The sequence below is a fragment of the Micropterus salmoides genome, unplaced genomic scaffold (assembly GCF_014851395.1).
Source record: "Micropterus salmoides isolate LMB-PRFRI ecotype aquatic unplaced genomic scaffold, ASM1485139v1 Ms_hic_scaffold_15, whole genome shotgun sequence".
Classification (NCBI taxonomy): domain Eukaryota; kingdom Metazoa; phylum Chordata; class Actinopteri; order Centrarchiformes; family Centrarchidae; genus Micropterus; species Micropterus salmoides.
This window is the reverse complement of record NW_024040596.1, coordinates 5,496,401-5,518,423: the sequence shown is the minus strand read 5'-3', so window position 1 is coordinate 5,518,423 and position 22,023 is coordinate 5,496,401. Positions and strand designations below refer to the sequence as shown.

At 39.7% G+C, this 22,023-nt stretch overlaps 1 protein-coding gene across 1 annotated transcript; it reads left to right on the top strand.

The window, feature by feature from the left end:
* Positions 1-8,741: 8,741 nt before the first annotated feature.
* LOC119903852 (lactase-phlorizin hydrolase-like) lies at positions 8,742-21,978 on the top strand. The gene is given in 21 exon segments (XM_038720110.1): positions 8,742-9,287; positions 9,290-9,362; positions 10,071-10,141; positions 10,896-10,973; positions 11,071-11,164; positions 12,102-12,198; positions 12,300-12,978; positions 13,070-13,376; positions 13,379-13,717; positions 13,806-14,228; positions 14,231-15,335; positions 15,337-15,353; positions 15,451-15,719; positions 15,820-16,110; positions 16,204-16,402; positions 16,918-17,120; positions 17,254-17,360; positions 17,455-17,586; positions 17,711-17,934; positions 18,157-18,393; positions 20,348-21,978. Coding segments are annotated over 21 exon segments (5,703 nt in total). The 3' UTR covers positions 20,560-21,978.
* The last annotated feature ends 45 nt before the right edge of the window (positions 21,979-22,023 follow it).

Genomic DNA, 22,023 nt, shown 5'->3' with positions numbered 1-22,023 from the left:
CAGCATTTTTGTACTGACATTTCTTGTTGTTTATGTGCAGACGGGTTCAAGTCCACTGTGACACATCCACCAATGTGTCTCTGAGCAAGACACTTAACCTATGTCATATGTATAGCAATTGTAAGTCGCTTTGGATAAAAGCATCAGCTAAATGACTAATTAATTAATTAATATGGTGATTCAAATACACAGTATTTGCGCTAAACCTTGCTAAAAGCAGTCATTACATTGGCCAGGCAAAATTAAAGCTTTAAAAAAGACACCGCCCAACACAAGGAAGCAACTGACTTTCTTTTACAAGGGCAGTGTGTTCATGTAAGTGCCTGCTTGTGTGTATGGTGTGTGTGTGTGTGTGTGAGAGAGAGAGAGAGAGAGAGAGAGAGAGAGCATAAGCTTCACTAATTAGAACTCATAAAACTAACACACAGCAACATGTTCACCAACCTGGATTCCACATCTAAGGTTGCCACGGGAAGCAGACACAACAACACCCAACCACCATTTATTGCTCTTATTCTTTACAGATGCATGAGTATGTTTACACAGTCACCCAATGACAGGCTTTGTTTATGTTTTGATTCGCAGGGACTGAAGGTAGAAATGATTTGCAGGGTGTTAGGTAACTTTTTTTCAGTAGTTTTCACCCTGTATTTTCCTGTATTTTACTAAACTTGTGCTTTAAAAGAATGACACCCGGTATAACCTCAAGATCTGTGTTGCAGAAGGTGCTGGCTCCAACAGCCTTGGCTCAGCTGGAAACATTCTTAAAGTATCACATTGCTATTATTGGAATGAAAATATCCCCCCTCCATTTTGGGAGGCTCCAATTCCAGCGTCCCATCCCACACGATTCTTTAACAATAATGTTTTCCTGGTCTAGAATTTCAACAAGGAAGATCTCGGCCTCTTTCCTGGAAAGAGAGAAAGAGTGGAAAACACTCCCTCTTTTCTCAAGAAAATGGTTTTTGCTTTTGCAAAGTGTAATTTAAGCACTCACTGTGTGTCAGACTGGACAAGAATATCAGAAAAAAAGCTCAAAATCTAAGTGTAAAATGTAAGTACGCAACCAGAATGTATCGCAAAAACAAAGAGCAAAGTTTTCACTTTTTTCTTTGCTTCGGAAAACTCTTGATGAGAGTAACTGTTCCGTCGTGTGCTCATAAAAGCAGAAAGCCTACTGGGGAGCAAAGATGGCATGCAGCAGTTTGCAATCACCATCACTCTGCCTCCATGACACAAAGGGGACACTTCCACCCAGCAAGCATTTGATTAAAGCAACAGCACAACATCAAGTCTCATGTTTGTGCCAATGCCACATACGGTATGGAGAGGTTGTGCAGAGCAGCAGGTGTGCGGTACAGTGCTTGTTTGTTTGTCTGCGTAGAAGGTTGTCATGGACACAGATGAGGAGCAAGTGTCTTGAGGGGCCAAAGGCATCTATGACATCTATTGTGATTCAAGATAAAATTGGAATGTTATGTAAATTAGTCATTTTCCGTAAGAGGTTATGACTTTATCTGATGTGAATCTGACTACATCCCCAACCACTGACTCAGGTGGTGGGGCAAGCTATAACAATATGTTCTCTCTCATCTGTGTTAGACTGATGTTTCAAGTCCTTTGTTATATTTATTTGAGCAGATTGAAAAGGTATTTTCCACTTAATGGTTGACTCTGAACTTCAGTAATGAAAGCGCTTCATAATTCTACTGTATAAATATAATATAGCAAGACAGATGTTCCTTGTTGAAAAAGTATTTTGCAATTTCAAGGTTGTGTCTTCCTTTTTAGGTGCATATGAGTTGGATGGCTGTGTGGAAACGCTATTGTCAGACTGTTGTTGTTAGTGTATTGTCACGTGTGTATGCACACACACACACACACACACACACACACACACACACACACACACACGCAAATTGTAATGCTGCTGCTGCTGAAACTGGATTTCAGTGATTGAATTACCAAGTTGAAGTTTTTTAATGTTTCATAAGTTACACTTCCTCAGTCTTTACAATGTTTGTGTATACCAATGTGAGTGTGTATAGCTCACAGATTGGCAAGTGCTCGTACATGTGCAAGTCATCAAACTTTTATGCAACTTAATGAGCTTGACCTAAAAACATTTCATGACACCATGAGTGAATATGTTTTCTTTCAGTCTGACTCATACCCCATCCTGACACACTTGGGGGTTTCACATATTGAACAGAACCCTTGGTGATCAGACTGTGAGGAGCAAGCAGGAAAGAGCACGTGGAACAGACACCCAACGTGAGTTAATGCGTACATCCTGTTGAGAAGACCTAAGTATCGAGGCAGGAGTGCAGTGAAGATGAGTATTTGCCCTGCGAGTCCCTTGTCAGGGAAGACCTGGTTGTGTGGACCAAGTTATTGAGTGGGAGAAACATGTGTGTGCATGTCGGACTGGCTGCTCCAGGCTGTGAGGGTTTTTTGGTAGCAGCCAAAGCTAGAGGTGTGGGTGTGTCCTGATAGTGAACGGTTCAAATCCCCAGACAACACAAGCTAGTACTGTGAAAAGCTGAGGTAAAATAAAATACCCTTCCCTCTCTTTAAGAACTACTATTGAGGGGCCCTCAAGCAAGGCACTCACAATTCAAATTACCTCAATGTAGCTGCTGACTGCCCAGCAGTTTAAGACTGATTATATACCCACAAGCTATCAAATGGATAAATAAAGTGATTTATTAGTCCCATTGGGAAATTCTGTAAGCATTGCATCAGCACGAAACAGGTTATAATGTCAGACCTCTATAAACCCTCTAATTAAATGTATTCCTCATCAGGACGGTAGTCGTTGGTCAGACAAGAGCTGTGTACATATGAAAAATAGTGAATGGACACTCTGCTGAAAGGCATGATCTTTAAATTGGTATCTTGATTTACCTTCTTCAATTCATACTTTAATTTTTTCTTGGTTAGATATTAAATAATATATATTAAATATATTTAATATATATATATATATATATATAAAATATAAGTATTTGACAAAGGAGAAAGTGTTGCATGTTGTAGCAACAGCAGCGGCACAGCCAGTGGCCACAATGATTTACTGGCGCCATCCAGGGGTCATTAGCTGACAGTGACACAAGAGTCTGAAAACATTACAAGAATAGTCTTTATTTCACAAAACAAACACTGGAAACACTAAAGTAACAGTGATCACAACATAACCTCGACAAACCGGGTGACACACCCCTGAATCAAATATGTACAGGTTTTTTTTCCACAGAAATGGTTCAAATGAAACATAGACTGGAGTAACTGCATGACTGCAAATGCTGATTTGAATTTTTGTCTTTGAGCCAAAGTTGTGTTAAGTTCCTATATCAGATAATGTTACAATGATAAAACCATATTCAGGAGGCGAAATGTCATTACCTATTAATTTAAGTTCACAGCCTTTAAAATGTCTTTTTATTTTCAACAACCCTGTTTCATCTGGTTTTTGTATTCTTAAAATATTGCTATTATCTTGAAGGGTCTCAATAAGAAGCTCAATATCTTATATTGGTAAAAATCTTTCATTCTGGACTTATCAGCAAATTGTCGTTGTCAAGGTAGTTGTAATAAAGCTCTAATCAAAATAGAGGAACAACACAGTTGTTTTGTATTGTTTTAAGATTCTGAAAATCCATGTCAAGTTTCAGTTTCTCCAATACATAAATAGGCAGCCATTCATGTATTAGTTACCCAGGTGTGCATGACCTGGACCAGAGAAGCCGCCAAAAATGTCATGTGTGTTAGTCAGATTTCACTTCTTTCCAAAATTCCACTGTTGCTCCATTTAACTTCCTTCTTGTTTTCAGGAGCTGAACAACAAAGATGATACCAAGTACACTTACCAGTGGAAATACAAAGACTACTACTACTTCTACTTCAGTGTGGTCACAGTGGGTGTAGCAGTTAAAAGACATGCACAAGACACACAAAAGAAATGCTTTCATAATGTATGTTCTGCATGCTATTACAAGTTTATTTCCACTCTTCAGAATGTAAATCTAGAGCAAGTTTTCTCTCCTAAAACCTACAATGATTACATTGTTTTTGAATATGTGGACTTAGCATTATGTTTCCCTAGGGCCGGGTCTGGGTTAGTTTTTAGGGATGCAAGTGGGTTTGGAGCGGTTCACAAAGAAAAGCAGCCAAGTAGCCACTTAAGAGTTGTCCATTAAAGATTAGGAATGTCCAGAACATGGGCTGAAATATCAACAGTAATGGCTACATTTAGCATGTACATACCTTAAAAACTTGACTTAATTAGACTGTTGACTCTGTTATTCAGGGCTTCTGCTCAATGTAGTCTTCATAGTTGTGCGTTCTGTGGATGCCAGTCAAGTTCACTGCTCCACCCAAGTTATCTAGGTGTCATATTTAAAATGTCAGTCTACCTGTTCCCTTCATAATCCTGCTGATTTCCCAAATCAACCCTGAAGTGTAATGTTTGAAGCCAAATTAATCTCGAGTCCCGTTGATCCCATTTCACATATTCATTCTTGATTTATTCTCCTCAATGGGTGTCATTGAGAGTCTCTCCTTTGCACTCAGTAGGCATACCATTCCCAGTTATGTGCATGGGAACTTTGGTAACATTCAAATACTCTGCTTACTGGTAAATGTAGTTTAGAAGCCTTCTAAGTCCCCAGGATGTAGAATAGATCTAGTCAGAAGCTGTAGAAGACCATAAAGGGTCCACATGTGCCTGGAAGTCGCCCCCACCACCTGAGGACCAGAGGTGCAGCCACCATCACTGTTGTTGAAGGGCAAGCTTCAGCCAGGTAAGCCTGCCAGCAACTCTCGGACTCTGGACCTCAATTCCAAATCCTGCTCCAATGGCCAGCCAGACACACCTTGCCTCAAATGCTCTGTGTTTGTGAATAAACCTCTTAAATGTTTGGTAGTTTTGAGCAGGTTTGAAATTCTTTGAGTTATTTATGAAAACAGCAGAAAAGAATATTGATGTATGAGGATTTAACAGCAGTATTTGACCCTACATAAAAATACTAATGCAATCAATAAAATTTTGTTGCTAATCTCTGACATATCCAAGACACTAATAACCACCAAAGTCCCATCCCCCTACTATTTATTTTATGGAAAATAATTCAATGTTTGTGTTTTTTTTAATAAATAATGAAAGAATTCAAATAAATAAACTGGCATTTAAAGGGTTAAAATCCTGACAGTTATTAAATGTTTGGTATTTTTGAGCAGTGGAGAAGTAGTTTAAGGGAATATCAATGTATAGTGATTTTATAGCAATTTTAATGTGCATGTACATTTTTGCCACAAAGGGTGCAACATTTGAGGAGTGACTCTTAAACGTAACCAGTCCTGTCGCCGTCTGCTTTAGTATTCCAGATCCCAGTGGTGGAGAGTGACAACAGGTTGTATGCCAGAGTCAATGAGGGCATTGATCAGCTTATCATTGTAGTGACCCGCTTTCTCTGATCGGCAAATGCGGGACCAGGAGATGGAAAACTGGAAGGTGTTGACATGAAGACCTCGCAGGAGGTAGGCATCATAATCCACCTTGTGGTATCTGAATGGAAGAAATAGTATCAGGCATATGTACAAATAATAATTTTCACAGAGGTGGGTCAGGATATATTGTGATTAAATCCTTCTTGGCTATAGTGTCAGCTGGACTGAATATGTCCACCATGTCAAATCCAAGAACGCTTTGGTCTCCATTGCTCAGTGCTGTAAAAGTATGAGAATTTATTATATAATGCATGTATCCTACATTGTTCTATTACAATCTATGATGACATTTTTCATTACATGAAATAATTAAGTAAAGGTTTTAAATTAATAAATGACTGAATATGACTACTTCACATTACTTCACAAATGTGAATGTGTGTTTGAATTTGAAGCATGAATTTGAAGCATGCTTATAGTTCCTAGTGAGCTAGCAAAAGCAATTTATGTTTCTATTTTTGTGTCTCTTGATTGATCGTTATAGAGAACCTTTTACCTAAGATTCTGGTATCTGAACTGATAAGGACAAATTATGTTGATTTTCACCTCATTAAAGAGAATGGGTTTGTCTCCACAGTTTCCCTACATGGAAATATATTTATGTTTAATACAAGTGCATACAACAGAATTCCCAGAGTAAGACAGTTAAGACTGATTTTATCTATCCAGCAGCAGAGTGTTAACTTTATACATTTCTACATACCAAAACACTTGATTGTGACAGTGTGATCTCACAAGTAGCTGAGTATCACAGATAATTGGGACTTTACTCACTTAATTACCGCAACTGATACTCCTTCATCTGCAACACATAACGTGTTATTTTAGTAATTAATCTGCAGCTTTCCTCCACTATTAGACAGAAAGATCATATTCTTACCTATCCTTCCCCCCGCATTACTCTATTCCCTTATCATGAACTTTGGCACATGCCGTGAACAGATATGGAAACCATTATCTCATCAAGCACCGCCATAATTACTGTACATCTAATAAAGCTGGACAACTACAACAGAAGATAAGAAAGATTGCCTCCAAAATGTGATTACAAGACAGAGTAAATAATCTGCTCCCAATACAGTCATGGTGGGAAATAATACAGGCTGACAGGATGTAATTGGTGTCAGTGTTAAAAATAACAAGAATCCCTGTTCTTAATGTATCATCCATCAAACCCGAGTAAGTATCGATCTAACTTCTAATAAAAACTATCCCAAACATTTTGCTACTGTCTGTCTTTTGCATTTAACCTCTGTAATCCTGCAGGACCCTTCATGTTTCTTGCATTTGAATATTTGTAAAGTTACAAGCAAGACTGTTATGTACATCATACAGTGTGGGAATTGTTTGTTTTTATTTCAAGCTACTTAATGGAAAAATTAAAGGGAACAATAAGAGGTTGACCAGACAGTTCTCTTTGTTTCTGGTTAATATTTTTACCATTTGCAGCTACAAGCTGCAACTGTCCAATTATGTTATCCAAGCTCAGCACATAATGCAATAAAATATTGATCTCCTACCTCTCCTTGGAAACAGTTGGTTGTGGTATCAGAAGACACTGGTGTGTGCAAGACTTTGAGATGCTCAGCATCCCCAGCTCATCCAAGCTGCTCACTCCCAACTCATAAATACTGTTGCTTCAGGCTCACTCAGGTCTCTGCCAGCTCTCCAAACTCTCCAAACAAAACTCAGCATACTGCTGAAACATCTTAACCAGCTCCTTGCTCTCCCACCCTACATTTCTTGATCTCAGAACTTCTGGCACTGTGGATCCATGAAGGACGACCAGAGGCTGAAGGCCCTCCTCCAGCAGCTGTTTCAGCAGGGTCTGGTAACAGGTAACCACAGCCTGCTGAGGCTGGCTGGGAAGGCCTGTAGGCAGGAGCTGAGCCCATGACAGCGGCACTTTGAAGTGAGTCACCCCTCTGCTCTGGAGATACCACTGGATGGCTAACTTTTTAAAATAGCACTGTTTACAAGCTTGAACTTTCAGTCAGACCAGAGTTTTATAATTTACATTGCTGTATGCAGGGGTCCTATCATAAACTTGTAATCAGCATGGAATAACACAAATGCACAGCAGGTCATATATTCATGCCAACCCCTCTGGAAATGTGCAGCACATCTGCACAGACTATACATGGATCCCTGTATGATCGACTGAAAGGGGAACATCATCATACATCCTACAAGGAGCTGGAAGACATTGTTGGTAAGAATCGCCCATTAATGTAACCAGGTACAGACTCGGCCTTAATCACATTTAAGTGTGCAACAAATCTAAATGAACTAAACAAAACTCAGCTGTCATGAAAAGGTTTGTGTATGTAAGGGGAGGTTTTTGTGTGTTCATTATCTAACGTCTTTTACAGACAACACAAAGAATGCTTCTTGTTTGCAGCACTCTACATGGATGCAATCACCTCTACTTCTTTGGGCATTCAAGATACAGCGTGAGTAAGTGTTATATAGCCAGTAATAAATCTCATTACCTTAACAAATGCTGTGTCAGTGGAACAAAAACCAACAACCATAAATTTTAACTACAAAACAACACTTCCAAAATTGTTTGTTCTTATAGTCCTCATAGGCCTAGTATAAAGAGGAATTAGCATGTCAACCTGATATTATTCTTTTATGTGTTGTTACTTGTCTTTATATTTCCACTTTTTAAAAATGTACTTATTTATTCTTTTATTTATTCCATTTTCTTATATTTCCACACTCATTCTGCATACATAAACTACATACAAGAGTGGGTCAGTTGATAGCTTATAGTGGATACTGTGATAGCTGCCACTTACTTGAGTTGGTCTGAAATTAACAAGAGAAACATAGCTGGTGAGAGAAACACACCACTGCAATTACATTACATTTACTCATTTGAAGAACAACATACAAGCATCAGTGTCACTCTGTTTTTCCCTCACTAGGTTTGTTGAAGTGTAGAATCAATTCAGAGGGGCACCGGTAGGTTCCTAATGAAAAAAAAACTGCATTTCGCGACTACATATTTTATGGTCTTCAAACATGAGTACAAGAGAGGGACCTGACATGTGTGAGTCCAGAGTCTTTCTGACCGTATCACACAGCTGCAATAAAACACTGTAATTTGCACCGCTTGGATGTGATATTGATCTTAATTGTTTAACAGTGTAATAATGAGACAACAGTATTTCTTTAAAGAGCTTGGCTTTGAGTGGATAATAGCAGTCCATCCTTTGCAAGCCACAATGAAGTATCTATTTTGGGTTGTGTGTCTGTATGTTTTTTGTCCGTATGGGTGCCGGAGCAGTGAGCTAAATGGGCAGGAGGACTTCATGCTTGTTGCAGGCCCTCTAACAAAGCAGCTGGTGAGAAGCACAAGCAGTGCAGTGAATGATGCCTTTGACTGCAGCCATGCCATACCTCCAGGCTCTAACCAGTACTTTAAGTACCTCCAGAGCAGAGGGGTGACTCACTTCAAAGTGCCGCTGTCATGGGCTCAACTCCTGCCTACAGGCCTCCCCAGCCAGCCTCAGCAGACTGTGGTTACCTGTTACCAGACCCTGCTGAAACAGCTGCTGGAGGTGGGCCTTCAGCCTCTGGTCGTCCTTCATGGATCCACAGTGCCAGAAGTTCTGAGATCAAGGTTTGGAGGCTGGGAGAGCAAGGAGCTGGTAGAGCTGTTTCAGCAGTATGCTGAGTTTGCCTTCCAGGAGTTTGGAGCCCTGGCAGACTCATGGGTTACAATGAGTGACTTGGATGAAGTTTGGCATGATGGGCAGCCTGCAGGTGCTCCAGTCCTCTGCAAAATGTACTCCAACTCAGTGAGAACATTTACCAGCTCTACCATCAACAGTTTCCAGACAAAGGTAAGTAAGACAGAAAAGGAGGAGATTTTTAAAGATTTGATTTATTGACATAGTTCCCCTTTTCAGGATTGGTCATTTGTTACTGTGTTTTAATAGCTAGATTGAACAAGAATTATTTGTTGTCACCCTTAATCATTTAAAATATAAATTAAATATTTAAGCATTAATATGTTAAGTCATGTATTGTCTTTTTAGTATGTATTGAGAAATAACTTGTAAAATGATTACTTGACTGATAATCTGAAACCCTTCAACTCATGAGATGGCAAAGATGAAGTGTAGATTATCATGTGTTTCTCAATAATCAATACAGGTGAGATCAATAAAAGAACTATGCACACATCACTGTAGAGCTGTGGCCAATAGGCCCTTGTCCCAGCCAACGTTGTGACTTCTCAGACAGCATGCACCAAAAAAAACATAGGACACTTAAACTCACTCACTCACTCACTCACTCACGCATAGTCAACCGCTTTCCCTGTGTACAGGATCATGGGGGGGCTGGAGCCAATAGGACCCTTAAATTGATGCAGTTAAATGGAATTCAGCGATCATTTTATTATTCACACCTACGCTTTGTCAAAATATCCACAGTAAAAAAAGGTCTATTTATGCTCAGCTGAAAACAAACTGAAGTCTGCCACACATTCCTCAGTTGGTGGAAATGTTTACGTATTATATGTATTTTATGTGCCTTTACATTCACAGGGAGACGTCTGTCAATTGGGTTGAGAGCTAGTGATGTTGAAGTTCTTCCCCAGATCAAAGGTTTAACTACAGTAAGCTGCATCTTCTATTCTTTTATTCATACGTATCTTCTAAACAACTTCATCTTGCTTTATATAAAAAGTTTTGGTGCTATTGCAATTAAGCTCCAAATGAAAACCATTTGAAAATAGTAAAAAAGCAACATAAAAATAAATTTCAATATTATATTTATGGAAAGTTTTACCATCACTTTTGTGGACATTATGTCAATTTTCAATTCTGTATTAATGTAAGTAAAATGTGTTAAGCAATACACTTATACATACATATAGCATATAATTTTTTGGCTTATACTCAGGCTATATTTTTGACTATCTACTATACATATTTGGATTTAGGAGTTTCACTGAAGGCACTCAAATTGCAGAGAGACCTATGAACATTTTTCACACACATTTATGGGGTCTGAATGCAAACTTTTAGGAACAACCATTAATTTTTAAGACTGTCTGTGGTAGACAAGGCAATGTGCTTTGGACCAGTGCTTTGTTAAAAATCAAACATTTTTTGGTTTAAAACACGCGAATGGTTAATTTAAAAAAAAATTAATCAGAGTTCCTTTAATTTGTTCTTGCAGAAGAGAAACAGCCTGTTGAAATGATAATCCATGCTTACCCTCTGTTTCACTAACACACGCCTCCTCCTCTGACTGGCAGAGGCCACCACAGCTCTTTTACTCCTTCAAGTGCCTGTGCTTGCTCTACGCAGGGTACTACAGCTGACTTGAGTGTGATGGCATACTGTGCTCTATCTCCTATTTTACAGATGGATTTCTTGTCAGTGCACATTGAATATAACTGTGCCTCTGCATCAGACTTTGAAAAGATTCTGAGCAGCTTGCAGGTACAGTAAATATTAAAATATATTTCTTTTCACTTTGCATTTCGTATTCTGTATTACTATCACACTGCAGCCACATGCATTTTATGTTATGCTGTAGATGTCCAGTGGCAATTTGCCAATCCTGATATACAAGGTGACTGTTGATAGTTGCTCCTACAGTCAATTCCAGCTACTTGGCCATTTTCTACAAGGTAAATGTCATTACAGCTGACTTATTGTCACTTTTTGCAGCATGGTGGTTAGTAGTTTCTGTATTTTTTTGCCTTGTTATCTCATTTTCCGTGTTTAACATCATATTTAACAACCTCATCAAGGCTAGCCTGTTGTAAATTGCAATATCATTTAATTTTATTGGGAGTTTTATCTTATGGCAGTGATTAGTTAAAATTCTTCTTGCTGTGGTCCAGTGAAGTTTTACAAGGAAAATCACAGGGATGGTGGAGCACAGCCATGGGACTTACTTTTGTATTTACAAGTTAATCCATAAAACACAACTTAATGTGTTTAGCAGGCAATACTGTTTAATGTAAACAGTCAAATCCACTTGACTGTGGAAAGAAATTTTTAACGTTAATTTGTGAAGAATGTAGGATTTAAAGCTGATGTTGTTATTGTTGTATCTGAAATATCACACAACTATTGCTTAGACTGACATGAAATTTTGTACAAACATTTAATGGTATCCAGAGGATGTATCCTACTGAAATTGGTGATCCCCTTACTTTCCCTCTAGCGCCACCATGAGGTTGCCATTTGAGTGATTTGTGTTTTTTGAGTGAAATATCTTGGACTATTGGATAGATTGGCATTCGCATGCCATTTTGATCAAAATGTAATTTTGTCTCATAACCTACTTTATATTTTATGATCAAATGCCTGCCAAACTAATGATATTCCCATTAGCCTTAGCAGTATGTTGTGTTTAGTGCTAATTAGCAAATGTTAGCGTGTTAACATGCGATACTAAGATGTTGAACCTTCTTAGCATCAACATGTTAGCATTGTCATTGTCAGCATGTTAGCAAGTTGATGTTAACATTTAGCTATATAACAAAAAGGAATATTTTTACCTGTATATTTCATCAATGTTGATCAGATAACTGTTACTTTCTCTTGCATGCATCACAGTCTTGAACAACAATGACCTGGCTATTGTGGGATGTGACATGATGGATATTTTGCATAAGATGGACATGCAGGACATCCTAACCAGGTAACAATTTATGTTGAAATGAAATGAACAGTTCAGTACAGCTTAATATGTTTAATATGTACGTTTGCTTCATGTATGTTTACATTGTTTTATGTCCTTTTCTTTCCCAACAGTAGTGGTTTTTCAGACTACAATGGAATTACAGCATTTAGAAATAGTTATCAGAATGTGTGGAATAAGTTTGGGGCCCAGACGACAACAGAACGAGATCTTTTCCTCAACGAATCATTCCCCCCAGGCTTCCAATGGGCCACCTCCAGTGAATCCTTTAAGGTTGAAGGTGGTTGGTTAGAAGATGGGAAGGGAGAAACCATTTGGGACCGTTTTGGTCATGAAAACAAGGTTTTTGACAATCACACAGCTGATCTGGCTTGTGACAGTTACCACAAGGTTGATTATGATGTCTACCTCCTGCGAGGTCTTCATGTCAACACCTACCAGTTTTCCATCTCCTGGTCCCGTATTTTTCCCTCAGGCCACCGGGCCAGTCAATCAGAGAAAGGGTCCCTCTACTATGATAAGCTGATCAATGCTCTTATTGACTCTGGCATACAACCTGTTGTCACTCTCTACCACTGGGATCTGCCTCAGGCCCTCCAGGACTATGGTGGATGGACCAACGCTTCCATTGTTGAAGCCTTCAAGGACTATGCAGACTTCTGCTTCTCCAGGTTTGGAGACAGGGTCAAGACCTGGAACACATTTAGTAGCCCCTGGGTGGTAAGCCATGCTGGGTATGGCACTGGTGAGCATGCCCCTGGATTAAAAGACTACGTGGTTGCCTCCTATAAGGTGATGGCAATATTATGAATATTATGTAAATACATGCTGATACACAGCCATTCGTATATATTTACCACACCCTTTTCTTTTATTGGTGCAGGCCACTCACAATATGCTGAAGTCCCATGCTGAAGCCTGGCATGTCTACAATGACAAGTACAGGTTGACACAAGGAGGGAAAGTGGGCATTGCATTGAACTCTGACTGGGCTGAGCCCATGGACCCCTCCAGACCTGAAGACATAGTTGCTGCAGATCGCTATCTGCAGTTCATGCTGGGCTGGTTTGCACATCCCATATTTGTAGATGGGGATTATCCTGCAACACTCAAGACTCAGATAGAACAGAAAAGAAATAAGTGTCCCCATTCTGAGTCTGCAAGACTTCCAGTTTTCACAGCTGAAGAGAGTAGAGGATCCGTGGTACAGCTGACTTTTTGGGATTAAACCACTATACTTCCCGGTTGGTTAATAACAGTGATGGTGGCTGCACCCCTGGTCCTCAGGGGGTGGGCGACTACCAGGCACATGTGGACCCATCATGGTCCTCTACAGCATCTGACTGGATCTATTCTACACCCTGGGGACTTAGAAGACTTCTAAACTACATTTCCACAGAGTACTTGAATGTTACCAAAGTGCCTATCCACATAACTGGGAACGGTATGCCTACTCAGTACAGAGGAGAGACTCTCAATGACATCAGTAGAATAGAGTACATGAAGAGTTACATCAATGAGGCCCTGAAAGGTTAGTAAGAATTTCTCTTATAGGAAACCACCTTTTGCACAGTGTTGAAGTAATTTCAACTTTAATGGTTTCTGTGTCCATTTTGTAGCAATGTTCTTAGATGGGGTTGATGTGCAGCGATTCACAGTGCAGTCTCTCATGGATGGATTTGAGGGAAAACAAGGCTACAGCCAAAGATTTGGTCTTCACCATGTCAACTTTGAAGATGCAGACAGGCCAAGAAGCCCAAAGCAATCTGCATACTTCTACTCTCAGGTTATCAAGCTAAATGGCTTTGGTTCACACAAAAGAGATGTGTTTAAAGTGGCAGAGATGCAATTTACCCCCCGTCCAACTGCTTTATCACCCTCAGAGGTTCCATCTAAATCAAAGGTTGTCTGGGAGAAATTCTCACACCAGTCAAAATTCCAGAGAAAGGTGTACCACTATGGCACTTTCCCACAAGGTTTCAGCTGGGGGGTATCGTCTTCAGCTTACCAGATTGAAGGTGGCTGGAATGCTGATGGAAGGGGCCCAGTGTCTGGGATACATTCACCCATAAACCTGGCAGTATTCCTGGTAATGTCAATGGAGATGTGGCCTGCGACAGCTACACCAGACTTGAAGAAGACCTCTACATGCTGCGAGCTCTAAGGGTTAAATCATACAGATTCTCTTTGTCCTGGTCAAGGATCTTTCCTGATGGTCAGAGTACCTCTTTGAACCAGAAAGGTGTTGACTACTACAATAGACTCATTGATGGCCTTTTAGCATATAACATCACTCCTATGGTGACACTCTACCACTGGGACCTCCCTCAAGCTTTGCAAAACCTTGGTGGCTGGGACAATGTAGATATGATTAACATTTTTAATTACTTTTGCGACTTTTGCTTTGCCACCTTCGGTGACAGAGTGAAATTTTGGATGACCTTTAACCAGCCTCACACAATTGCATGGTCAGGGTATGGACTTGGACAGATCCCACCGAATGTTAGAAATCCAGGAGTTGCACCATACAGAGTTGCACACAACCTTATAAAAGCACATGCCAAGGCTTACCACACATATGGTGATAAGTATCGCAAATTGCAAGGTGGTCGAGTGTCCATTGCGCTCAATGCTGATTGGATTGAACCTAAAGATGTTAATGTTCCCCGTGAAGTGGTGGCCGCTGACCGTGCCATGCAGTTCCAACTGGGTTGGTTTGCACACCCCATTTTCAAGAATGGAGACTATCCTGATGCAATGAAGTGGCAAGTTGGAAACAAAAGTGAACTCCAAGGCCTTTCAGAGACAAGACTACTGTCCTTCACTGAAGAAGAAAAGAGTTTCATCAAGGGAACTGCTGACATGTTCTGTGTAAATCATTACACTACAAAGATTGCACGCCATGCTACATTGAGACTTACTCCCCAATCTTATGATTATGACCGTGACTTGTCAGAAGCAGAGGAAGATGATTCATCAACTACTGCCATCAGTAACCAGAGAGCCGTAGCATGGGGTTTGAGAAGGCTCCTCAACTGGATCAAGGAGGAGTACGGAGATCCCGATATTTACATCACTGAGAATGGAGTTGCTACAGAATCAAAGACAACTTGGGATGACTCTGCCAGAGTATTTTATTACAAGACCTATTGATGAGGTTCTTAAAGGTGCACTGACATACATACATTTTTAAAATACATATTAATGATTGCCAGAACTTTTTAATCTTGATTGTTTATTTGTGCATGTATGTTTTAATAACAGCTTTTGATATTGATGGTGTGAAGGTGAAAGGATACATAGCAACATCTCTAATGGATTCTTTTGAGTGGCTTAATGGGTACAAAGTTGGATACGGTTTACACCATGTAGACTTCACTAACCCCAACCGGCCGAGGACACCAAAGTACTCAGCTCATTTCTACTACCAAGTCATAAAGGACAATGGTTTTCCTACACCAGATGATGAGAAGCTACTTCATGGACATTTCCGCAAAGATTTCATCTGGAGTACTGCAACAGCATCATACCAGGTAAGTGGTTAGATGAAGCCCCTTCATTAATGCCAGGTATGGGAATTGTGTATATATTCCTTACTCAGTTCTTCATCTATTTGACATTTACTGTCTCCAGATTGAAGGGGGATGGAGAGCAGATGGAAAAGGTCTCAGCATCTGGGACAAGTTTGCTCACACTCCTCTCCGAGTGTTTAATGACGACAATGGGGACATAGCCTGCGACAGTTACCATAAAGTAGAAGAGGATGTTGCTATATTGAAGCAACTTAAGGTGACCCATTATCGTTTCTCCATATCCTGGCCGAGGGTGCTTCCTGATGGCACCACCAAGCACATCAATGAGGCTGGACTCAACTACTACCACAGGCTGGTGGATGCACTGCTAGCTGCAAACATCCAACCCCATGTAAGTGTAATTCTTGGCAGCATCTCAAACAAATATTTGCAATGGAAAGTTGGTAAATTCGGTAAATGCTAGCTGTTTTTCCTTTGCTGTCAGATAACTCTCTACCACTGGGACCTTCCACAAGCTCTGCAGGATATTGGGGGCTGGGAGAATGATACTATTATCGTCAAATTCAGGGATTATGCTGACCTTATCTTTAGCCGTCTTGGCCACAAAGTGAAATTCTGGATCACCATTAATGAGCCGTACAATGTAGCCAATATAGGCCATGGCTATGGAGCAGCTGCCCCAGGTATTCTTTCACCCAATGTTCTTCATCTAACACTTTACATCACACCAATGTATGCTCACTTGTTTGGTCAAAAGAAGAAAACAATACTGCTCTGCCACTGCACACCATGTTATGCTACCAAGTGATAAGATAATTGAGGAAATCAAGCATAGCGTTAGGTCAGGCAGGCGACAAAGTCAAGCTCTGCTCATTCCAGCATATCAGCGATAGCAGCCATTTTCAGCAGCATGTGTGTGCTCGTGGAAGGGCAGAGAGGTGTGCTCTGGGCAGGGAGATCCCAGAACAGAGCCATACCGCCAAATATAACTCCACAATATCAGTCTTTGATGAACGTTGTCCTGACTGAACTAAAATTGTGGCTATGGTAAAGATTAGAATCTGTCTCAAAACAGAGTGTTTTGAAACATTATGTTTTCTGTAAACTAATCCTCAATCTTGACCTTTCTAACCACAAGGCCCCAAAGCATACAGCTAAACAGACTATCAAATGTGTGTTACTCCTTGTGTGTGTCCAGGGATCAGTTTCCGACCGGGGACTCTGCCCTACATTGTGGGTCACAACCTGCTTAAAGCTCATGCTGAGGCCTGGCATCTCTACAATGACAAGTATCGAGCCGCACAGAAAGGAATTATCTCAATAACCATCAACTCGGACTGGTCAGAACCCAGAAATCCCTATAAGCAGGAGGACATTGATGCTGCAAGACGTGTGCTGCAGGTACTTTAAAAACAAACAAAGACAAAAGGAAATACTTTCATGGGTATTATTGCAGATTCCTCTTTTGTTTACACATTCCTTTCACATTTTACAATAGACATGTAGGGCAATAGTTTTGCATCTCTTTGTGCAGTTCTACATTGGCTGGTTTGCCCATCCTGTATTTAATGGAGACTACAGCAACATGATGAAGACCATCATTCGAGAGCGAAGCTTAGCTGCTGGTTTGTCAAAATCTAGGTATTATATAAACATTTAAGCCTGAAAGAGAAATTATGGGAACTTGTTTTACATTTATCAGGTATATTTAATTAGTTCAATACAATTCCTCCAGGCTTCCTGAATTCACATCTGAGGAGATTAAGAGGATTAAGGGTACCTACGATTATTTTGGGTTCAACCATTATACCACTGTCCTGGCATTCCCTGTGGAGTATGGAAACCTTCAGCACTATGATGCCGATAGGTAAACAAGTACCAACGTACCTAACCAAGTGGGAGAAGCAAGTCATGTAATCAATTCTAATTCTTTTCTCTGCTTTATTTTACCGACTTTTTGTGAAACCATTTCACTGATTTGATGTTCTCAGGGGTGCGGGAACTATTGCTGATCGTACCTGGCTGGATTCAGGTTCATCCTGGCTGAAGGTCTCACCGTTTGGATTCAGGAGAATATTAAACTTCATTAAGGAGGAGTATGGAAATCCACCTATTATCATCACAGAAAATGGCATCTCAGAGCGGGGTCCTATTGACCTAAATGATACTTTTAGAAGCTACTACTATGAAAAATACATCAACCAGCTGCTGAAAGGTATCAAACCACAACTTCCATTTGGTCTTTCTATGACAATTTTTCAAAGTCCTAACAGTTGTAGAATATCTCATGTAAAGTAGCTCTATTCAATGGATGCAGTACCATGGTTCACATAATTTCACAGAATAACGTTCAAACCAAGATACTGAATTTCTAGTTCATAAAACAATAATTTAGTGTGTATTTGTATTCCTAAGGGTGTTCATTTTCTTGTCCCAGCTTACCTGCTAGATAATGTGGACATCCGTGGTTACACAGCTTGGACACTGATGGATAACCTTGAGTGGGCCACTGGCTTTTCAGAGAGATTTGGCTTTTTCTACGTTAATCGCTCAGACCCTAAACTGCCTCGAGTGGCCAAGACTTCTGTTGCCCTCTACTCCACAATCATCAACTGCAACGGATTCCCCGACCCCACCTTGGGACCCCATGAGTGCATGAACCCCATGCCTGAAGGTAAGTTGCTCAATTAACACAATTACACCCCACAGCGTATATCACGGCCTGAAGTGAGCTATTGCTTTTATAAAACGGCTACCAAGTGTGGCAAAAATAAAGTAGGCTAACAGACGCAATACAATTTGACTTTATTTCATCAACAGACATTTCTTTGTGAATACAGAAAGTAGACCCACCAGGCTACATAGCGCATGATGACAACATACAAGGCTAGAATTATTAGTATTTATTTACTTTATTTTACTTTAAGTATTTATTTATCTCTATTTGCACGATGCCCTTTGTTGTGCAGCCAAACTGTCCAGCGTCAGTAGATTGACTTTGGCAACTTGAACCTATATGATAATATGCTTGCTACTGTGTGCGGGCGGCCAGCAGTGCCTAAAATAATAACACTTCAATATTATACCTACCAGAAAGGGCGGGATTGTGTCTCCTTGAGCAATAGTCTTTTAAACTTTGTTGCAATATCGCAGACATCTGGGGCAAGTAGTTGACTGCTGTGTGTGTGTGTCTGAGAGGCAAATTTTGAATGACGAAATAAGCAATGATTTATGTCTGCCTCTCTCTCTCTCGCTCATTAAATCCGATCTGTAGCCGATCAGATCAGGATCAGATCGCAATTTAATACCAGGTGTAAATGGGGCGTGAGACGCCCACGAAGCTCAGATTGTAACTCGAACCCTGTTTGTCACGGAGTGATAAGGATCTGTGCGAAGGAATTCAACGTCATTGGCTCATTATATCACTACTATGAACCAATTAGATTGCTTCATTTGAGCTACCCGTTTTATAAATACCCGAACTGACTGATGAACTTTAATTAATTTGATTATGTAATGTACAATAACCCCACCTTTGTCAAGGTCCAAACTAACAGTGAGACACTTTAGAGTTAGATGATAAGATAACACTCTCACAATTTGTGCTAGATCCAGTAGACCAGAAGTGTGAGGGGGCGCCTTTTTCTAACATTTTTTGAGGGGAGGCCCACAGTACACATTTCCAGAACAGAAATCTCCGTAACAGCCATGAATTTGTTTCTTTTTAATCAATTTTTGACTTGTTTTTAGGAATAAAATGTTATATAAATCAGGCTATGAATGACATAGGAACAAACTCCTCTGTAAAAACCTTCAGAATAAAGAAACAAATAAAACTGCAAGGTTTGGTGTGTGTAAGTGCTACTGTGGGACAAAGGTTTTGAGAAAACAGCCGTTAAAGATAAGTATTGTAAAATTTCATATTTTGCAAGAAACTGCAGATCAATAGGGTAAAAACAATTAACTAATAAATATCATGAAACTTTCCCACTTGATTACTTACATTAAGACAATTTTTATACAAATGAGGCATTGTCTAATGCTAACTTTTGGTGAATTTAGGATAAATCTACAGACTAGATTTGTGGACTAGTGGATTTTGTTAGTATCAGTGGCAAACACACAGTGGTAAAGGACTCATGAGACACGACTCCAGATGGTTCACAAATAACAGATTTATTGAACAGAGTCCAAAAATCTCATGCAACAGAATCCAAAATCACAAGGCAGAAGTCGAGGTCAGAAGGGAAGGCTAAGGTAGAAACACACGCTAGAAGGCAAACACTAGAGAGTCGCTAGGACACTGACACAAGAGATCAAGACAAACTGGCATCTGACAAAAATGGGAAATGGGTATTTAGGACAGGGGAGACAATGAGGCACAGGTGTAGCACATTAGGGCAGGGACACGGAATTACACAATACACGGAGGCAGGCAAAGACCTGAAACTGGATGAGTCACTCAAACAAAACAGGAAGTGGTTGCGGACTGAACACATGACCTAACTGCAGGAGCAGGGCATGACATTTTGTACCCACGTTTAAGACGTGAAATATAGTTTAGATTTACAATTACTGTCAGCAATCGGTTCAAAATGAATATGATATCCTCTGTGTCTTTTCCACAGGAACAAGTGCACCAATCACACCCCTTCCCCTTGTCAACACTGTGAGCTTCCTGGGAATGAAGCTCTCTGCCAGTGATGCTGAGACTGGACTTAACACCACATTCGCTCTACTGATTGTTGCAATATTTGGAGCTATCTGTTCATCCTGTTGCTTCTTTAAAGCAAACAACAAAAAAAAAAAACATTCCAAAAACTGCATGTTGAATCTATAAACATGGAGAGGAAGCTCTAATAGCAAGTATATGCAGAGCTGTAATAGACGTCCAACACGTCTGAGCTGCATAGTCATATAAATACAATTGTATAAAGCGTCCTGCATGTTAATAAAGTTAGAGATAAAATATATGTATCTGTATAATACAATGGAAACTGCAGTGAATCCCAAGATGTCGTTAAAAGTAAAACACAAATTAAATTACTTATGTCTTTCACTTCATTTAACCCAGTGAAATATTTAATGACTTGCTTAATGCATCAATATGACAAATGATAGCATCTTCTCACCATCATTGTGTTACTGTTCAGACTCAATGACAGATGCTCTCAGATAATTCTTACACACTTCTTTTTCTACAATGAGAAGTGCTGTTACTTTATCTTACATTGTGAAACAAAGTCTTGCACAATGCATGAAATTCTGACTTGCATAAGCCTGTTTTGTTTGTCATTAATGCCATATAAGGTCTATTACTTACCATCAGTGGTCTCAGTGACAAATTTATGTATCTTAGAAAAAGTCAACTTTCTGTTAAACATTTGGAGGCTGCAGCTCTGTCATTACTTTTGCTGTGTCCTGTAATGGTGAGCATGTCGAGAGAGACCACAGCATGGTCTGCAGCCATCTGAAATACAGATGTGCTGCTGGCCTAGCGGCAGCCTGGTATACTCCCCAGGGTCATCACACCATCCTATGAAGGAAACATATTGCCCTATTAATGTAATGTATTATATACATATAAAGATGACATCTACTTCAAAGTCTAAAACAAGAAAGCTAAACTAGAATTTTCCAAGGAAACTGAACTAAAAGAACAAGTGACACTTGTCTGAATGAAAAGGACAGATCATAATTTATCCAGTTTAACTATAGTTTAGCTGAACCTAAGCTGGTAGGTTGAACTTTACAGATAGGTTTTAAACCCTGTAGTGCCAGATTAACTCCGTTTCAAAATGCAGTCAGAGTCAAGTGACAAAACCAGTGAGAGCCTCTTGAAGGGCAGTAGTTGTTAATAATGTGCTCTCCATCCAAATGAAGATATTCACCCTGAGATTAAAGTAGATTTTATCCCCCCCAAATACAGTAAGGTTATTTGCGTATGCAAGTTCATAAAAATAAGGTATTAGGAATTGGCTGACTTTTCCCCACTAGATTGTTTTGTTTGCTTTTACTTTAATTGAACAGACTTCAAGTATTTAACTACAATTGAAAGTGGACAATTTGACCATTCAAAGCAAGTAACACAACAATACAAAACAATTTGTTGAAAAAATTTATTATAAAAACTAACCACAAAGTACTATCAATACAAAAAAGTATAAAAAGTACAAAAAGCATTGCTCAAAAATAACTCGATGACAATATTTGAGTAGGCATTAATGGCACTGTGGATACGATTCAGAATACAAAAGATGGCATCTTAGCAGAGTGCATTCAAGGCGTTGAATTCACATTGAAA